This window comes from Capsicum annuum, chromosome 9, assembly GCF_002878395.1.
Source record: "Capsicum annuum cultivar UCD-10X-F1 chromosome 9, UCD10Xv1.1, whole genome shotgun sequence".
NCBI classification, from domain to species: Eukaryota; Viridiplantae; Streptophyta; class Magnoliopsida; order Solanales; family Solanaceae; genus Capsicum; species Capsicum annuum.
The window spans coordinates 119,659,645-119,679,152 of record NC_061119.1 but is presented as its reverse complement, the minus strand read 5'-3'; the positions used below and the strand labels follow the sequence as shown (position 1 = coordinate 119,679,152).

The 19,508-nt window shown below is 37.9% G+C and overlaps 1 protein-coding gene across 1 annotated transcript in view; it reads right to left on the bottom strand.

Annotated features, from left to right (window-relative positions):
* Positions 1–225: 225 nt before the first annotated feature.
* The window catches only part of LOC107842686 (chromatin modification-related protein EAF1 B), a 31,216-nt gene continuing 11,933 nt past the window's right edge, over positions 226–19,508 (bottom strand). Inside the window, exons 11-23 of the mRNA XM_047396959.1 lie at positions 14,469–14,526; positions 13,840–14,360; positions 13,682–13,735; positions 12,947–13,004; positions 12,668–12,864; positions 12,496–12,549; positions 12,315–12,395; positions 11,911–12,045; positions 11,702–11,818; positions 4,950–5,053; positions 4,620–4,829; positions 4,173–4,542; positions 226–2,568 (exon numbers count right to left, since the gene is read on the bottom strand). Coding sequence (XP_047252915.1) covers positions 979–2,568; positions 4,173–4,542; positions 4,620–4,829; positions 4,950–5,053; positions 11,702–11,818; positions 11,911–12,045; positions 12,315–12,395; positions 12,496–12,549; positions 12,668–12,864; positions 12,947–13,004; positions 13,682–13,735; positions 13,840–14,360; positions 14,469–14,526 — 3,549 coding nt within the window. The 3' untranslated portion in view covers positions 226–978. The remainder of the gene's footprint in view (positions 2,569–4,172; positions 4,543–4,619; positions 4,830–4,949; positions 5,054–11,701; positions 11,819–11,910; positions 12,046–12,314; positions 12,396–12,495; positions 12,550–12,667; positions 12,865–12,946; positions 13,005–13,681; positions 13,736–13,839; positions 14,361–14,468; positions 14,527–19,508) is intronic.

Sequence of the window (19,508 nt, the reverse complement as noted above, 5' to 3'; positions counted from 1 at the left end):
TTTAAACCCCGCAAGCACAAAAAAAAAGGCTTCCAAGTGGCATCTATGATTAACAACTAGAAGGCATTATAAATTATTAATTCGATTCTACCTTAAAACGCATCATTAGCTCATCGTATCATTCCTCGCATTATTATGTATATGTATGATTCAAAAGCAACACAGCAGCGAGTGGATCTCATCAAATATTTGCAAGATGCGAACAGGAACAATTTACAAGAATCGTAGAGGCTACCAGGAAGGTGCAATCATGTATGGTGACTGTTCATGACAAACATGGAGTATACAGGACAAATATTCACAAAATTTCCCACAGCCTTCGGCCATAAAAATGATAATTACCCATTGAGTAAACGGGCAATAATACATGGGATGATCACCGGGGACAAAATCAGATAGGAACCCCTAGGTGAGCAGGTGGAACAAAGGGGCTTTAGTCACAAGGGGAAAAAGGGATAAAGTGAAACCCTGTACATATACCTCTATATCTGTCCCTAACTTCCTGAGGCTCTAGGGAAACAATAATATACAAGACCCAAAATTTCTAGCAGCCGTCCATCTAGTATTTACTAAACCTTGAAAATTCACCAAACTTGACATAAAGTGATGCCCTCAGGGATAACAAGCTTCATCTGAACCATAAAATAAGCATTAATTAGCAGGTTTCACCAGGTATTACACCATGTTCTACACTTCACCAATATCATCATTCAACAACCCAAACTATCTTACCAAAAACAAGTAGGGAAAGTGATCAATTGAAGGTATCATTGAAGCAACTCGGTGAATATCGATGTTGGCAAAACCTTATTCCAAAGCATTTCACGATTTCATTCCTCATATTTTCATGTCCACTGACTTCAGTACATATTAAGCTAAAAGAATGTTTTACCTGTACACCGCTATTTCCCGGGCATGCTGACCCATTCAGGGATTGATTAGCCACCAAGGAATTATCCATCATCTCTTTAGGGTGGTTCAATCCAGTCTACAGTCATTGGGCCTAGCAAACAAACTGCTATTCCCTGCTTGCAGAACCTGACCCTGTTGTTGTGAATGTTGCGATGGTGACAGCTGCTGCTGTTGCTGCTGCAACTGTGGCTGGGTCACTGAGGAAGGAGGCTGCAACTGGGAGGATTTTTGCTGCCAGTTGACACTAAAATCAGGCCCTGTTGGAGATGAGTTGCCTGAAGGTTGTCTTTGGCTTACCCCTCGGCTGACTTGAGGAACTGGCTTACTGCCAGCAGAACTTGTTGGGGGAGCCCCAATTGAATCAAATAATGGTTCTGCACCCTTCCACTGATTAGCACTCAGAGGTGAAACACCTGAGACAGTAGTTGGATTGTTGCAATCCTGAGGCATTGAGGTGATTGCACCTATCTTAGAAGTTTTGCACGTAGATCGTTGTTCAGCTTGAAATTCATCAGCTTGCAACCTCTTTGATGGATTTGAATTTACTACATGGTTCTGCTGCAAAACTCGCTGTACAGTTGCTTCCTTTTGATTCAACAATTTTGGCTGTGGCTGCCACTGTGCCTGTTGATGCACTAATTCGTGGTGGTTGGAAGAACCCACGACTGAGGATGGAACAGATAGCTGAGATGAATTAGTATCAGAGGCATCCAAAGAAGCAGGACTTTGATTGCTATTATCCGGATTACAAGGCATCTCCTGCTGAAGATGCTTAGTAGATAGAGGTAGTCGGCCAGAGTAACTTTTAGACTCGGGCTGCTGTGGACTTGAAGAATGAGGTTCCATAGCTTGTTTTACAAGATGGGCAGGGCTGTTTGCTGATCCAGAATATAGTCCATGGCCTTGCATCAAGCTAGTAGCATGCACACCTTTCCAAGCAGATTGATTCGCCTTATTGTTAGAAAACCCATTCATTAGAGAGGGATCTATCTGCAAGTTCTGGTGCATCATCATGTTCCCTCTGCCGACTCCATTCAATAATTTAGCTTCTTGTTGTGATTGTGACTGCTGCCGCTGTGGAGGGTGGTGCTTGCCTGCTGGTTGAAGCTGCTGTCCCCCTGTCTGACGTGGTCTTTGCTTACTCATGCTGCCCGCAGTTTGAGCAGTCCATGCATGCCCATGAGCTGGCAATGCATGAGGTCGAGATATTGGGGTCACTGAGGTGGGGGATGTCAAAGGAGAAACTGATACTGGTGGAGCAGAAGATTGTGATGTGGTCTTGGGACTATTTTGCAAAGAAGATGAAATAGGATGTTGGGGCTGTGAATGTGAAAAATGTTGCTGTTGTAACAGTCGGTGTTGCAGGTGCCTCTCTTTAGCTAATCGAAACGCATAAGCTTGTTGCTGTGAGTTGGTGGCATGATTAGCCCCTTGAAGATGAGGGTGATGAGGGCTAAGCATAAGTGGCTGCTGTGAAGACATAGGATGTGATTGCTGAAGATGAAGTGGATATGGTGTGACGGGAGAGGCAGACTGGTTGGGTAAAGAGGAACTTAACCCACCAAATGGAGGAACCACTTGGCTGTTTCCCTGAGAAGCCTGCAGCTGATGCTCAGGAACCATCATTTGCCTCTGAGCTTCCTGATTCTGTGGTGGCTGTAAGAGAAAGATATTCAAACCATGTCATTGAATTTAAGTAATATATGGCAACTGCAGAGTTGAAAATTGCATTTTCATAACGTGCTCCTATGTATCAGGCAACCACAAAAAGAGAAGAAAATGATGCAGAAACTAGCGCCAAGCAACAAAACATGCAAGGAATTGTGATTGGAATGCATCAAAACGGCAGACTGGAAAGTTAGATGTCCATTACATGCTCCTGACATCAGCAACCACCAAAAGAGCAGAATATGAAACATAACCAACATCAAGTAACAACTAACAAAAAGTGGAAATGCATAATGTTCATACAACACTCAAAAGTGTACCCCTAGTGAAGTCGTGAAATCTTATATCGGAATGCAGTTCTCACTGAAAGCTAGACAATTTTTACCTATTGCAGATTGTCTCTTCTTGATTTAGCTATAGGTGTGATTAAGGAAGCATGCAGCACATATCAAATGGCGCAAAATTGAGAAGAATATTACCTCCTTTTTTCTCTATGCATTCGTTAGTGTTAAGTATCCCACATCGGAAAAGGGATGGGTAATTGGTCTCCTTATATGGACTTGGGCAATCCTCCCCTCATGAGCTAACTTTTGAGGTTGAGTTAGGCCCAAGATCCATTCTTTACATGGTATCAAAGTCGGGCCCATCCCAAATCTTTGTTCACCAATGTTGGACCCCCATATTATATTGTCCACGCTCCAGATAACGAGGCCGAGGCCTGGGCGTGCGGGGGAGTGTTAAGTATCCCACATCGGAAAAGGGATGGGTAATTGGCCTCCTTATATGGACTTGGGCAATCCTCCCCTCGTGAGCTAGCTTTTGAGGTTGAGTTAGGCCCAAGATCCATTCTTTACCGTTAAAAATAAATAACTGAATCTCATAGACTTTTCTAATGTTGGGACATGCTTTCCCCATAAAAATTTGTAAGTTTGCCTAATTGAACCATTAGGTTCACATGTTCTGCATCCATTATCATGTGGACTCTACTCTTCAAGAACAAAAGACTACATATAAGATTGCAACAAAGTCCCACAGGTCACAGTGGAAAAAAGATAAGATGGTTGTAATAACATAGCATATCTTATATCGGAATGCAGTTCACTGAAAACTAGACAAATTTTACCTTCTGCAGATTGTCTCTTCTTGATTTAGCTATAGGTGTGATTATGGAAGCATGCAACACATATCTAATGGCGCAAAGGTGAGAACCTTTCTTCTCTATGCGTTAGTTAGAAATAAATAACTGAATCTCATAGAGACTTCTAATTTTGGGACATGCTTTCCACAAAAAAATTTGCAAGTTTGCCTAATTGAACCATTAGGTTCACATGTTCTGCATCCATTATCTTGTCGACTCTGCTCTTCAAGAACAAATGACTATATATAAGATTGCAACAAAATCCCACAGGTTACATTGGAAAAAAGATAAGATGGTTGTAATAACATGGCAGATATCTATTTTAAGTCCTCTAGCGAGGTACTAGAAATCCTTTAAATTGAACCAAGGAGGAACTATTTTCATATGCCCACTTCACCAATGGACCAAATAACAGCAACAAGAGGAAACAATCAAAATCCAGCAGCTGACTAACCTGTGTCATGAGCGAACCATCACGAGGTCTCATCATTGAATTCACCTGATTAGATCTCACTCCAGAATGAATATTCAGAGTGTTTGACAATGCTACCATCCCAGAGGAAAGCATGCTTCCAGAATTCAACATAGACGGTGATGCAACTCCCTGAAAACCAGGCCTTGCCATCGGAATACCTCTATTAATCCCACCCATTATGCATGTGCTGTTGCCACTAGAAAGAGTACGAACACCAGCACGATTAGTGGCTGCAAGAACTCCAGGAGCAGACATATTGGATTGCATATTTCTCATTTGATTGTAGTGCTGCAATCGCTGATCATCAACTGGAAGGGATGCAGGTCTAGAAACAACATATCTAGCATCCCTGGGAGCAGAATTACCCAAATTGGCACATGATGGGGAAAGAAAAAACATATTTTTTAAGTATAATTCATTCACTACCTAACAGATGCATTGAGGGGACTTGATGATGGAAAGTTGCTTTCACCAATCATACTGGAGGAACCTTGAACTGTGGAGTTTGCACCAGATACCGGGAGCACTGAATTCAATGCATGACTTGAAACAGATAATCCGCTTGGGCGTGGACCTTGGCATCCAACAGAAGGATAGTCTGGACTAGGCGAGGGTGCATCCCATAGGTCCAAAGGTCTTCATATAACAAACAGAATGATCCAAAAGGAAAATATAATTAAGAGTTAGCCAAGCTATAGTAATTAGCATACTCGAGAAGTGTCCAACTGTACAATAAAGAATCACAGAAAGACTTACGTAAGAATAGGGCCTCCGTTCAGATTATTTGGACAAAGTTGGGAAAGAGCATGTGTGTGAGAATCATGTGGTTGCTGGATTTGTCTCGAATCAAATTTATAACCCTTCATTGAAACAGAAATGCATACATCAACTTGGACTCAAATGTATAATGCAACAAACAAAAAATAAATCCCTGCTTTGTCCACATAAGATAATTTTAAAAGCAATTTCAATATACTGCAGGCTAGTAAAACATTCTCCCTAACCATCTCAATTTATGTGATGGTGTTTGACTGCACACCGAGATTAAGAAATAAACAAAGACTTTTGAAACTTGTAGTCTACGGTCCCATTTGGCCATGTGATATGAAATCATGTTTTCAAATCATGATGTGAAATCATTTGAGATGAAGTTGATGTTTTGTTTGGACATGCAATTTGAACTTTTTAAGTTGTATGTTTTCTCACAAACATGAAAACTCTATAAGTTGTGAAAACTATTAAATATTCCCAAATTCTTATATAATGTTATCAAATGAGTAAAGCATAGTTCATAAATAGGATATTGTAATATGCTAAGACACTCCGTTGACAAATTGCATATCTCCATTTCTTTTCTAAATTAAATGTTTGCAATGACAAACTTGCAAGTATGCATAGTTTTAATAAAGATTCACTAATCAACAATAATAGTAGCTAGTTATTCTTTAATATAATTCTTTCACATGGTACGTACAATCCCTTCACACCGAGCATGAGTTTCTTCTGCAAAATTTAAAATGATGGGGCTTTTTTTTACAAAATATAAAATTGTGGGTCAATTTTTTGTATTTGAAAAACGTGAATCGTGATATGAAATTCTCAAATCAAGGTTTTTGGAGAATTTGGGATTTCATCCATGATTTGAAATCAAGAAATGAAATTGCATGGCTAAATGCTGATTTCATCTCATGATTTCAAACCACGAGATGAAATCGCATGTCCAAAGGCCTACTAAAAAGGCCAAATATTTGTGTGGCTATAAATCATCTCATAAAGGTAAAATGGAACGTTTAAAGTTAAATTGTTACTACATATAGAAAGTTAACATTCCTTTTGGGACTGACCAAAAAGGAAAGAGTCACACAAATTGGGACAGAGGGAGTACGGTATTTTCTCAGTTTTCTAACTTACAATTTGATTTATATTGTAAGTAGACAGATCGGATCAGGAAAATCTTCATCAACCCGAGGGAGATTAGGTGGGTGATGCCAGGAAGCACAAGGGATGTACCAAACTGTTGAAGTGGAGATGGCAGTTTAACCAGTCAGAAGGAGAGATCGAGAATTATCCCAGCATGCATTTGGTGTGGTGGACTGTTTGGGAAGAAGAAATCGGAGATGTTTTGAGGACAAACAATGCAGTATTCAGAAGTTGAAGATGAAATGCTTAGTCATTTACTAATTTTGTTGTAAAAAAGAATGCTTAATAGAAGCTGAAGATATTTTTGATGTCCTATACAGTACGTGAGAAGCCATACAGATAGGATTTTTTATTTGTATCTTCCCTTACATTTGGGAGACTCATAGCTTGCATAGTATACCAGTTTATATATAAATGTTACCATTCAAACAAAAACTTATAATCTGATTTCTAAAGTTGTTGGGATGAAACAAAGACACAAGTCCAGGACAATATACCAAGTTTTCTGACTATGGTATTGGTACTTTCTGATAAATGGCACCTCACCTTTTATTTGTTGTTAGGTTTGGGGTGGGGTTGCGAGGGTTGTAAAAGTAAAGAGTATTTCATTCATAACACCAAGAAAGTGATGTATGTATAAGCAAAACACTATTCCCCTTACAATAAAGCAGGGTCCGACAATCCATCACTGCATATATGTCATGTACAAACATCACACCCAAACGACAATCTATAAGTATTCATATTGAGGTAAGCAAGGTTTCTTCCTTCATTTAAAATATCACATTTCCTCTCCTCAACATCCATAGATACAAAGGGGAAAGGATTCCTATGGAAAAAGAAATATTAGTGCATTTCAAATATTGGAATGTAATTGGAAGCTTAGAATTGGTATTTTTGGAAGAACAGCATTTGATTTCTTTTTTCCAACAAAAAAAATTGCATATACTTCAAATTTAATATGCACTTCCTTTATCTCATGATTGATATCAACCATTCTTACTTAAGGTACCAAATAAAAAAATTATGGAGTGTGTATCGCTTCACACTATCCGGGAGAAGGTTGGGGTGACTTCAGTGGAGTGTAAGATGCGGGAAGCACGATTGAGATGGTTCGGACACGTGAAGAGGAGGGGCATGGATGCCCCGGTCCGTAGGTGTGAGAGGCTAGCGTTGGATGGTTTTAGACGGGGTAGGGGTAGACCGAAGAAGTACTGGGGTGAGGTGATTAGGCGGGACATGGAGCAGTTACAGCTTACCGAGGACATGACCCTAGATAGGAAGGTCTGGAAGACGCGAATTACGGCAGAGGATTAGGGCCTGTTCGGGTCGCTAATGTAGGGAGGTAATTGGTGGGGGTGTATTCCTGGTATGATTCCGTATTCAATGTTCTGTTCCGTGTTCCGTGTTCTATGTTTGTTACGAATCTGTGTGCTTTCCTCTGCTTTATATTCCTGCATTCCTGCTTTACTCTGTTTTATATTCCTTATGGCTGCAGTATCTATGTTATGTCATCTGCTTCTGTGCTGTACTATGTGTTTGTTTGATATCTCGTAACTTGAGCCGGGGGTCTTTCGGAAACAGCCTTTCTACTTCATCAGAGGTAGAGGTATGGACTGCGTACATCTTACCCCCCCCAGACCCCACAAAGTGGGAATACACTGGGTTTGTTGTTGTTGTTGTTGTTGTGTATCGCTTCACACTTTTTTACTTTAGAAAAGCAAAGCATTTGACAGTTTCCTTGTTTCCCCTATTTACAAAACCTCTCAGATTTTTTAAATCTCATTCAACAATTGTGTTCAAATAAACACAGAATTTCAACCAAGGAAAAAGAGGTAATAGTAGACACATGTTAAGGGAATATAAATTCAATGACATGCTAAACAAAAACTGCAGTGAGTAACAGAAGTTAATACTATAACTTCCCAATAACAGAAGATGCTGATAAAAGGACCAATACCCTACCAACTTGCCCTCTCAAAGATAATCTATCCTACTTTCTATGATGGAGTTCAGATAGGCGTAAAGATAACCAGGACATTTAACTAACACAAAATTTGAAGTAACCAAGGGAAACACCGATTTAACAGTCATATGGTTTCAAAATAGAAGGCACGACATCACCGTATCAGTTCAATTGCTTAGAAATCCACAGTTTTAAAACTTTTTAATCATTCTTGCGGTAAAAAATAGTCAAAACATCTTCACCATTGCCTTCCCTCCAAATACGTCTCAACTCACACCTCCTATCCCTTCTCATTAGCTTTCTGATTCTCAGATAATTTATACACCAAATTTTGTTTTTCCTAAGTAATATAGCAAAATGTGCTATGAAGGTCCATCACCAAGAAAATGTACATGTTTTATGCATAATGCAACGTACTTTCCCTTTTCTGATGAATCAGCTGGTGACCACAAATCGTAATGTATCCAGCAATTACTCTCCATGCAGGAATATTACAAACTATTCTTCACACAAGTGTTATGCAGTCTTAATTCAAGTCCACTTTCCCAAATTAGGCTGACTGTGCTGACATCCCATCTCCAATTCCATAGTTGGATAAACAATTTTACCTTCATAAATATGAGTAAATGAGGGCCCTAGGGAAGTGGTTGTAGAGATTAAGGATTGAGGAGCACACCCAATATAGCGGGGTCATTGTAAAAAGGCATCGAATAGTGGAAGGGGAATGGAAGACTAAATGTGTAAACTTTGGAGGAATATCATAAATGGATGGGAGGACTTCAGCAGCAGCATGACATACAGGATAGGGGATAGAAGCATAGTTAGCTTCTAGAGCCAGAGGTGGTGTGGGGAAGATACATTGAGACTCACACTCTCGAATATTTGCAGAACCACATGCCAAAAGGAGATGACAATACAACATCTCTAGAGGTTACAAGAGGAAGAGTTGATCTAATATTTAGAAGGAACCAACACAACACGCCTAAGATAAGAAAATTGTTGAATTTCAAGGCCAAATTGAAAGGCTATACAAGCACATAACACATTACCTGTGAAGGTAGGTGTGAGGAGAGAAAGAGTGTTCTTGGTAAAGTCATATTAATAGAAGCTCTTAGATGGTGAAGAGTTGGATTCCTGCACTATTTTTATTGCAATATTGGTGTTTGGGCCAACGTGTGCGCATTTCAACCAATTCAAGTAATTCCACAGGTACCCTGCTCCTCCCACCAATATAGGTACGGTATTACTCTATCCATCAAGGCATAGACAAAAGGAAATAAATTACCTAGTATTTTTTCCTCTCCTGCAATTTAATCTTAGACATTATGGTTATCAGCCCCCGTCATTGTACACGAGGCCACACCGTTGGGAGTTGGGTTTCCTGCACTTGTCCGTTTGGATTTCTACTATGTTGCTCGGACTCAGGTGCGGATGTCTGATGAAGGTGCGGATCTAGAGGTCAGATCCTTCAAGATCTAAATTTAAGATTTAGGGATACGGATCAAGGTATGAATACGGGTGTGGGTATTAGGCTAAAAAAATTAAAATATCTAGTTGAAATTTGTTTTTAGTTACTGCAGTAGTTTTTAGCAAAACAAATTTAGTTTAGGATTAATTTGAATTTTGAATTTTAGATTAGGTTGTTTAGTTGGTGAGATATTTTAGGCTTCTTTGAAATTCAAACTACGCAGATTTGCTATGTAAGTTGGCTACTTAAAGTCATCCTATGCTTAAGAAAACTATTGAAAGCCATTTCAATCCATTAAGAGTCACTTTAACCCCCTTTTTGCTGCCTCATCTTTTAAAAAAAACATATCTAAAACTAGAGTTTTCAAAACTAAATTATGAGATATTATGTGGAGAACATGAGGAGAAAATATTGATCCTGAAAGAAAAATGGAAAAAGAGTAACAGAAATTTCTATATACAAGGTATTCCTGAGGACATGACCCTAGATAGGAAGGTGTGGAGGTGGCGGATAAGGGTAGAAGGCTACAGGGAGGGTGTGGGTTGTAGCAATCCACCAAGAGAGATCTTGTGTAGCCGGGTTAGTAACCTTAGGTCTGTGTTTATAGGTGTCTATGGCGGCAAGTATATGTTACTTATACGTGGGTGTCCCTTTCATGTTTTCTCAGTTGCTATCTGCTTATTTCGTGTTGCCGTATCTCTCGTATTTTCGTATTGCTCTGATTTACTTTTTATTATTCCTTACACCTTTTCTGTTATGTAATCCATCTCCTTGTCGCCTATTCTTTATCTTGAGTCGGGGGTTTATCGGAACCAGCCTCTCTAATTCTTCGGAGGTAGCGGTATGGACTGCGTACATCTTACCCTCCCCAGACCCCACTTTGTGGGAACACACTAGGTTTGTTGTTGTTGTTGTTGTAAGGTATTCAATTTTCTTCAATTTCAGCTTAGCTTGAATTGATTTCAAAAATCATTGAACCTGTCGGAAATGTCTTCTCAATTGTGGTCAAAGTACCCAAAATTGGTTGACCAAATCGGATACGGATCCCACACCCACACCCACGTTGTGTCGACACGGGTGCAGCGCTAAAAGTGAAGTGTTCGAGCAACTTAGGATTTCCATGGTTCCAAAATATAAATACTTTTACTTGGAAGGGAGCAAGGGGAGGGATACTTACAATTGAGAATTGAGAAACGATCACATATCAATTGGTGTTTATGCGCAATATCATATGAAGACATGGATCGTCTCCATCATTGTTAGGTGGAAAGTTGCCTATGATGGGAGATCTTTAAGATGATTCAATCTACAATGGAAGATGCCTAACACAACAGCGAAGGCCCTAGCTAGTTGGTCTTCCGAAGAAGGAAGAGAATACAAAGGGCAAAGGATGTGCCTTACTAACACTCATGTGGGTCTTATTGAAGAAGAGAAATAAGAGGATATTTTAATAGGTATAGAAAACAACTACACACAGCTGAGGAATGGCCTCCCATTTCATCTCTTAAGGGATAGAAAACGACTATGCACATCTGAGGAATGGCCTCTCATTTCACGATTCTTTTTGGTGTACCATGAAGTTCCAGTCTGTACAGAAGATTTAGTGTGTTTTGGAAGAGAATCATATTTCTGATATAGGCTCTAACTTTTGGTAAACTGCTGAAATTTTCCATCATTAATAATAATTTACCTTAGAAACAATCCAAACTAGGTGTTTGGTATACTAGATGTCTCAAACCAAGCCTTTACATCTAGACATCAAATCGACGTTTGGGACATCAGTGAACTCGTATTATTGCAAAGACTTACCCATTTCTGACCCATTATGTTTTTAGCTATATTGTTTTAAGCAATTTATAGCAGAAAGCCTAATCTCATATTGATCCTAGTATGATGAACCACCAAATGGCAAACCCAATTACCAATGCCACTTGGTATAATAACTTCATAAACATGTCGTGAATATGTGGGAAGAAAATAAAGTTGTTCCATGTATACTAAACAGGAAATTTAAAACAAAAAAAAATGTATACTAAACAGGCAGATAACAAACCAGTAACTTGTAGCTCAAAGACCACGAAATAGGGTCTTCTCACTCTAATATCACCAAGAGGCTTAGACAAATTTCATGGAGAAATGACAATGCAAGAATACCTGATTCTTTCGTGAAAGATATTTCTGCCCGATCAAGATCATTTTCTCAAAATGGGATCTAAGTGTATCCTCTTCCATTGGCCCCTGTAAGCGCTGAAACAGTTGCCTGGCACTTCCCTGAATGATGTTTAGCATGTTCATTCAAATTACTAAAAATGGGAAAAAGAGTTAACATCTAGGTAAGAGAGAACGGAAAAGAATTGTTGAACCTTGGGAATGCCAGGTAACGTTGAAGGATAGGGTTGAGATGATCCTGAATCATCAGCACTATCATTACCATCACCACTTCTGTCCATAAGCATTTTATGTCGTTCTTTGCAGTCCTTTGGCTTGCGGTAGATACACTGCACTTACTCAAGACCATTTTTTAGGAGCAGTGAAAAGATAAAGCAAAAGAGAGATTAACAAAAAGGAATTTCGTACACAACAAAGAAAGTAGATACAGGAAAAATTTAAAATCATCTACTGTTAAGAGTAGAGATAAGGCAAAAGAGAGATTAACAAATAGGAATTTAGCAAACAGCAAAGAAAGTAGATAAGGAAAGATTTAAAATCACCTACTGTTAGAGTAGTCTGGCTAAAAGATGGTAAGAGAACTCATGAAAATCCTCACCTTGAATCGTAAAGTACTGTTGAAAGCATCACTTACAAGCTCCCAATTTGGACCCATATCATGCACCAGGACAACGAGTGCCTAAAATTATGGCGTCAATTCCTCTAATACATCATGCCAGAAGAACTACAATGAAAAAGAAGCAGAAGTAGGCATATATCAAATAAAAAAAGAAACCAACCTGGTCCTCGAATAGTGACCATGGACTTCCTGAACTTGCTTGTCCTGCAGACATCTGCACGAGATAGCAAATTATCAAATTCATTGTTATTAGTAAATAAATCTTTAGACAATCATTCCAACAAACAAAAGCAAATTGAAACAGAACAACAGATTCTACCATACACAAGTACCTTAAAAGTTTTGGCTCTCCTACCCTGATCCCTACCACTAAGCATTTTCATAATTTGGTTTGGGTTGGACATGTTACTCATCTGGGAAGCCACTGGAGATGGGACAAATCCACCAACAGAGCCAACATTTTCAAAAGAATTTTCAATTGATTGTCTCATCATCTTTGGCTTCTTTGCAACATGTTGACCAAATAAACCTTCAAAAGAGAGTAACATTATACAAGAAGCATATCTAGTTTCAAGCTCTTAAACTGATATGAAGTTGGTAAAAAACCATACCATTATGACCATTAGAATCAAGTTGATGGCTCTCCAATCTCTTTCTGGAGGGATCCCTCTGAAACCAAACAAATTATAAACACTCACATAGATGTTACAAAAATGTGTGTGTATGTGCATGTGTGTGCTGCATAACAGAACAGAACGCAACAGAAAATACAGAGAGAGATCTGTTTATCAAGACAATGTACATTAGCATTGCCATTCTCAAAACCATCAAGAGTCTGATACCAGATACTTCTCCAACATGCTGAAATTTGAATTATCAACACCACAGAAGTTTTTGTTACATAAAATTGGTTTCTGTTGATCACTGCACATTCACATACTCCAACAGCAGGATCAAGAAAGAAATATGCAACTTTTTCCCCATCCACATGGAAGAGAAGAAAATGAAGAAAATAAAAAGAAACATGCATACGCAAAGAGATACATCTACGCCCAGTAAATAATCAAGAAAACAGAGTTGGTTCAGGCTACCAGTGACGTGCAGGAAAAGAGAACAGGAAAAATAGATCGAGACAAAAACCTCCATAAACTTCTGTGCTACATTAACAGATAACAATACAAACTAATAAATTGAGACACTATGTGAAAGAAAAAAAATAAATTGACAAGTCATTATGAAACAACTATAATTGGATCACTTCTCTAACAGAGTTTTAATTGGAAAGTGCAAAAATTTACAGTACAATACAATTAGATTCACTATGTGAACAAGAAAAAAGAAATCACCTGCTCGTTTTGAAAATTAGAATCAACCTGCCATCGTTGTTCATATGCGGAACCCTATATCAATGAGAATGCAGACATCAAGAAAAACCGAAATTGAGATGTTTCTAAAACCGTTTAAAAAAAGTTGTTTACTGAGGATATAGCAACTTATCAAGTACCAGAATCTTCACTTTTTTCTTCTTTTTAGGTTTTGAAACTTCAGCGGAATCAAATGGTAAATGCTTCTTGAAATTTCCCACTGACTCAACTTCCAAACTATTTGGCATAAATGATCCCCCATGCAACGTACTCTGGTCATCCTGAAATGAACTGGTATCACCACTTGAAGCATCAGTTTTGACTGGCAACTGAGCACATCCAGATGTTGTTGCACTGTAAGGACTGACAACTCTTTGCCTAGAAGCAGAACGCATACGCTTTGTCGGAATAGACGCATTAAGATTGCTAGATGGCCTTTTTCCCAGTTGCATAGATTGCTGAGTACCAAGTTTGTATTCCACACGTGTAAATGGTACATCAGTGCGAACATCATATGGTCTTCCACTATACGCCTTTATGTGGATCTTCCTTTGCTTCTGGGAAAATTTTGATGATTTGTTACCTTCAATGGCAACTGACGTATCATATGGACTTGACTCTCCTTCATCCTCTTCAAATGCATAGTCTTGAGCTCCAAACTCTGCATAGAGATAAAGCAAGAAATATGACCAGCTAGAAAAAAAAGTATCAGGAGGCAGCAACCTCCCAAGAACATATAAATTAAAAAGAATTTAGAAGGAAAAAAAACCTGGAATTGTATCGCATGCCGATGTCTCCACCTCTTCATGCATGCTCCCGCCAATTTTCTGGAATCAAATAGTAGACTAGCATCAACAAGTAGGATCAGAACACAAAAAACGAACAGCTAAAGACAGCAAAGACGGTGTTGGCAGGTCACATAGAATATAGCTGAGTTAAAACTCTTTATAGTCACCTCCACCAGCCAACAGCACCAAGCATGTTGACGTCACATTGATGTGTACCAACAAATATCCACAACCAATATATCAATCATAAATTAAAAGTGAGGCAGCATCAGTACTTAAGTCTAGAAACTTCCTCTATTCCAAATAAAATCTGTCCTACTTCCTATCGTGGATTGTAGAAATATTGTCTCAGGAAACATACTCCATGCACAATACAATACTTCTCCAATAATGTAACATTTAAAAAGGTGCTTCGCTCCAACATTAAAACTATAAAATATTCAAATAGTTGAAAGAATTAACTATATCCACACCTTTAGACACATAAAAAAATTATATGCAAAATATAACTTCAATTATTACCTTACTAATCATGCACAAACAAAATGGGACACCTAAACTTGGAAGAGTCATAATGATTACCAAAACAATAAACCGTCTTTGACCAATACACGGTAAGAAATACAACAAGTTTGGTCCTTATTACTCCAATTACATACTGTAATCAGTGTTTTAAAAGGTGCGGGTGTGAGGTGTTTTACCTGATGCAGTATGAGCCCTAAACTTCGAGGCGCTAGGTTGTAAGTCCAGTGGATCTTTAATTTTTAATATTTATAATTAATTATAATTAATATAATACAACAACTACAACAACATAAATTAATATAATAACAATAATAACAATAATAATAATAATATTAATAATAATAAATAACATAACATAGAAATTATACGAAATTAAAGAAGATAAAAAATAAAGTGGAAATGTATGTAAAACTATTTCATCTTAATATATTAATCAAAGTCAACAATTGATTTAAAAAAATAATCAGAACTGCTCATCTCAAAAGACTAATTAGACTTTGTAAAATAATTGAGTAGAAATTTATAAAACTTGTAAGGAAAGATATGCGAAGAAGGAACCTACAATTTTTTCTCAAGAAAAAAAAGGGAATCTACATCTCACTGAGGACATGACCCTGGATAGGAAGGTTTGGAGGAAAAATACTAGGACAGAGGGATAAGGTGGGGGATGAATCGTAGTCCGTAGTTAGGAGGGTTTTGGTGTCTTTTGTTTGAAAATGTACATTATTTTTGTGGATGTTGAATCTATGTTAGTTTTATCATGTTTCATGCTTTGAATATTTTTGTATATTGTCCTGTGTCTTGAGTCGAGGGTCTATCGGAAACAGCCTCTCTACTTCTTTAGAGGTAGTGGTATGGACTGCGTACATTCTACCCTCCTCAGACGTGGGAATATACTGGGTCTGTTGTTGTTGTTGTAAAAAAAAGGAACCTACAATTAGAGAAATCAAACCAGAGCAAGTGAAGAAGAATGATGCATTTTTGCTTTGTAATTTGCACGCTCATCATTTTTCCTCTTTACAAAAGACTTTTTTTGTATAAGGTAAAGGTTTATTGACTAAGTACCAATAAGGTACCAAAATAAAAAAGTTACAGAAGATTGTCGGAAATATCAAGACAGTCAACAACATCTCCCTAGCAACTCCAAAAGTCCACATATTGATATATATCATCAATGAAGCTACTTTTACACCAACAAAACAAATTATGTAAACACTTGTTTTTAACTCTAGAAATATGATCTTTTTGTCCATCAAAACAAGAGTAATTTCTTTTTGGCCAACCAGTCCAAAATATGCACAAAGGTATAGTTCTCCAATAATTCCTTCACACTCTTTAAGAGGAAGATGAAAAACTGGAGCAATATTAACTCACCACATGAGGCTTGTTCCCCTATAAAAAATCCATCCAATGATCATTCTACTGATGTTTGGTAGAGTGTATTGAGAAAAATAATGCATGTATCAGTTAATGTATATACTAGTACCTTGTTTGGTACATGTTTTAGCCTATGTATAACTAATGCTTACATTAGTTATACACTCTATTGTGTATTGAGGGGTGTATTACTAATACCTCAAAATTCATGGTATTAGTAGTGCAATGGATTCTAATGCATGCATTATCACGATTAAAGACACAATTATCACTCCAAATCTTTTCCACATCCTTTCCACCATATATATGGAAAATATTTTTATAAAAAAATATTTTTTAAAAAAAAATAATACAATTCATGTATTTTTAAATACACCAAATCAAATATTGCATAAGAAAAATGCAAGCATAACTAACGCAAGTATAGCTAACACAAGCATTATTAATACAAGCATTACTAATACACCATATTTTGCATTATTCTTATACACTCTGCCAAATGACCCCTTAGTGTAAAACCCTTTTTCTGTAGATTATCCTGAGTAAGGAAAGCTCCCCCATGCTGCAATCCAACGAAAGAAAACTACCTTTAACGGAATGTTAGTTCTCCAAATCCCTTTCCAATGCCAACTAGTATCCCAATATCATGTTCGCTTCATTAGAAGATATAACAATTTTTTTCTGAAAAAATTTCCACCTTTATTAGCTATCCATACTAGTGAATCCCCCTTACTCTGACCAATGTGGGTGTAATCCAGTTGGAGGAGTAATTGACAAAAATCTTCAATTTCCCAATCATTCAGATTCCTTCAAGAATTCCTTTGTCATCCAGTGTCGGAATAAAAATCAGCCACAACTCCATCTTTGTTACTGCAACAACTGAAAAAAAAAAGGAAATTTTTGTTTCAAGCACTCATCACCAGTCCATAAGTCAGTCCAAAATCTAATTTTTGCTCCATTTTCTACCTCCAATTTAGTGAATTGTTGAAACTCAACCCATAATTTACAAATCCCTTTCCATACTCCTCTAGTATATAAATTATTTAAAGGGATATTTCAGCCTTGTCTGCTACTATAAATTGCTTCAATTATTTTAATCCAAAATACTCCATCCCTGCTAAACCTCCAAAGCCACTTAAACAACATGCTTAAAGTTTATAATTCCCAATAATTCCCAATCCACCCCCTTCCTTTCCTTTAATGACCACTTGCCATCTAACTAAGTGAAATTTTTTATTGCTACTATTTCCTTCCCATAAGAACTTATTCTTCATAAAATTCATCTATTTTTTCAATTGCATAAGGCAGAGAAAATAATGACATTAGATGGGACTATCTAAAACACTGTTAATCAATGTGAGTCTTCCTCCAAGTGACAAATATTGCTTCTTCCAGAGAGCTAATTTGTTGGCACATCTATCCAAAACTCAACAACAACAACATACCCAGTGTATTTCCAAAAAGTGAGGTATAGGGAAGGTAAAGTGTACGCAGTCCATACCACTGCCTCAAATGAAGTAGAGAGGTTGTTTCCGATGGACCCCCAACTCAGGACAAATAACACTATAATAAACATAAAACAAACAACAGAATCGGATATTATAACACTAGATAATACAAGAAATAGGACACTCACAAAGAAATACTATAAACTACCTATCCGAGATCACAAACATCGCCAAAACACCACGAACAAGAAACTACAGGACACACGCATAACACTAGGACTACAAGTACAGTTACACACAAAGCACTTCCTACTAGTAAGGACGAACTCCTACTCACTAACTCTCTACCTAAATCTGCATCCTCCCCACCTTCCCATCAAGGTCATGTCCTCCGTAAGTTGTAACTGCTCCATGTCATGTCTAATCACCTCCCTCCAATATCTCTTCAACCTACCTCTACCCCCTCTGAAACCATTCATAGCCAACCTCTCAAACCTCCGAACTAGGGCATATGTGCACCTCCTCATCATATGCCCAAACCATCTCAACTCACTTCCCGTATCTTGTTTTCCACCGAAGCCACTCCCACCCTCTCTCAAATAATCTCACTTCTAACCTTATCTCTCCTATTGAGTCCATACATCCATCTCAACATCTTCATTTCCACCACCTTCAACTTTTGAATGTGGGAGTTCCTGACTAACCAATACATATTATGCTCCACACAACATAGTCGGTCGAACTGTCACATTGTAGAACTTACCTTTAAGCTCAGGAGGCACCTTCTTATCACACAGGACACCCAAAGCGAGCCTCCACTTCAACCGCCCTGCACCAATACAATGTGTGACATTCTCGTCAATCAATCCAAAATTCCTTGCCAAATATTCTGGTTATTCCTTCTCACTCCTAGTGGAAATTCAAGGTAAACTATAGGAAAAAAGTTCCATTTGGCAACCCAAATGTTTGCTAAGTTTCCTATACAATCATCAGAATTTATACTAAATATATTGCTCTTTGCCAAATTTACTTTCAAACCAGCAGCAGATTTCCTCTAAGGTAAAGAAATTGTTCTTTCCCTGCCTCGTAGAATAAAAGAGTGACGTCTGCATATAAATATGAGACATCATCACATTGTTACCATCGTTTCTGCCAATACACAACCCCTTAATCCAACCCAGTTGGTCGGCCCTTTTTAAAATGTTACTCAACATTTCCATTTTACTAAGAATTAAACTTAAAGCTAAGAATAAAAAAACAGTTAGATTTTTTAAGTTGTGTAACCTCTCAGAATTTAAAAACTTGAATTTTTTTTTTTTGGGTATTAGTTTAAATACTTGATTATTCTACGATTTTGATGTTTCTGTTTAATGTCTTTTGTCTTGAGCCGGGGGTCTATCGGAAACAGCCTCTCTACCTCCCTAGAGGTAGTGGTATGGACTACGTACATTCTACCCTCCCCAGACCCCACTATGTGGGAATATACTGGGTTTGTTGTGGTTGTTGTAGTTTAAATACTTGATTAGCATTTTAATTTTAATTAGGAGAGGTTTTCTAGACTTACGCCCCAAAACAAAAACTCACACAATGCCTAAGCGTACATCTAGACTGATGGGGCTTACGCCTTACGATACTTTCGATCCAACAGATTGTCCCGAAGTGTTTTTACTG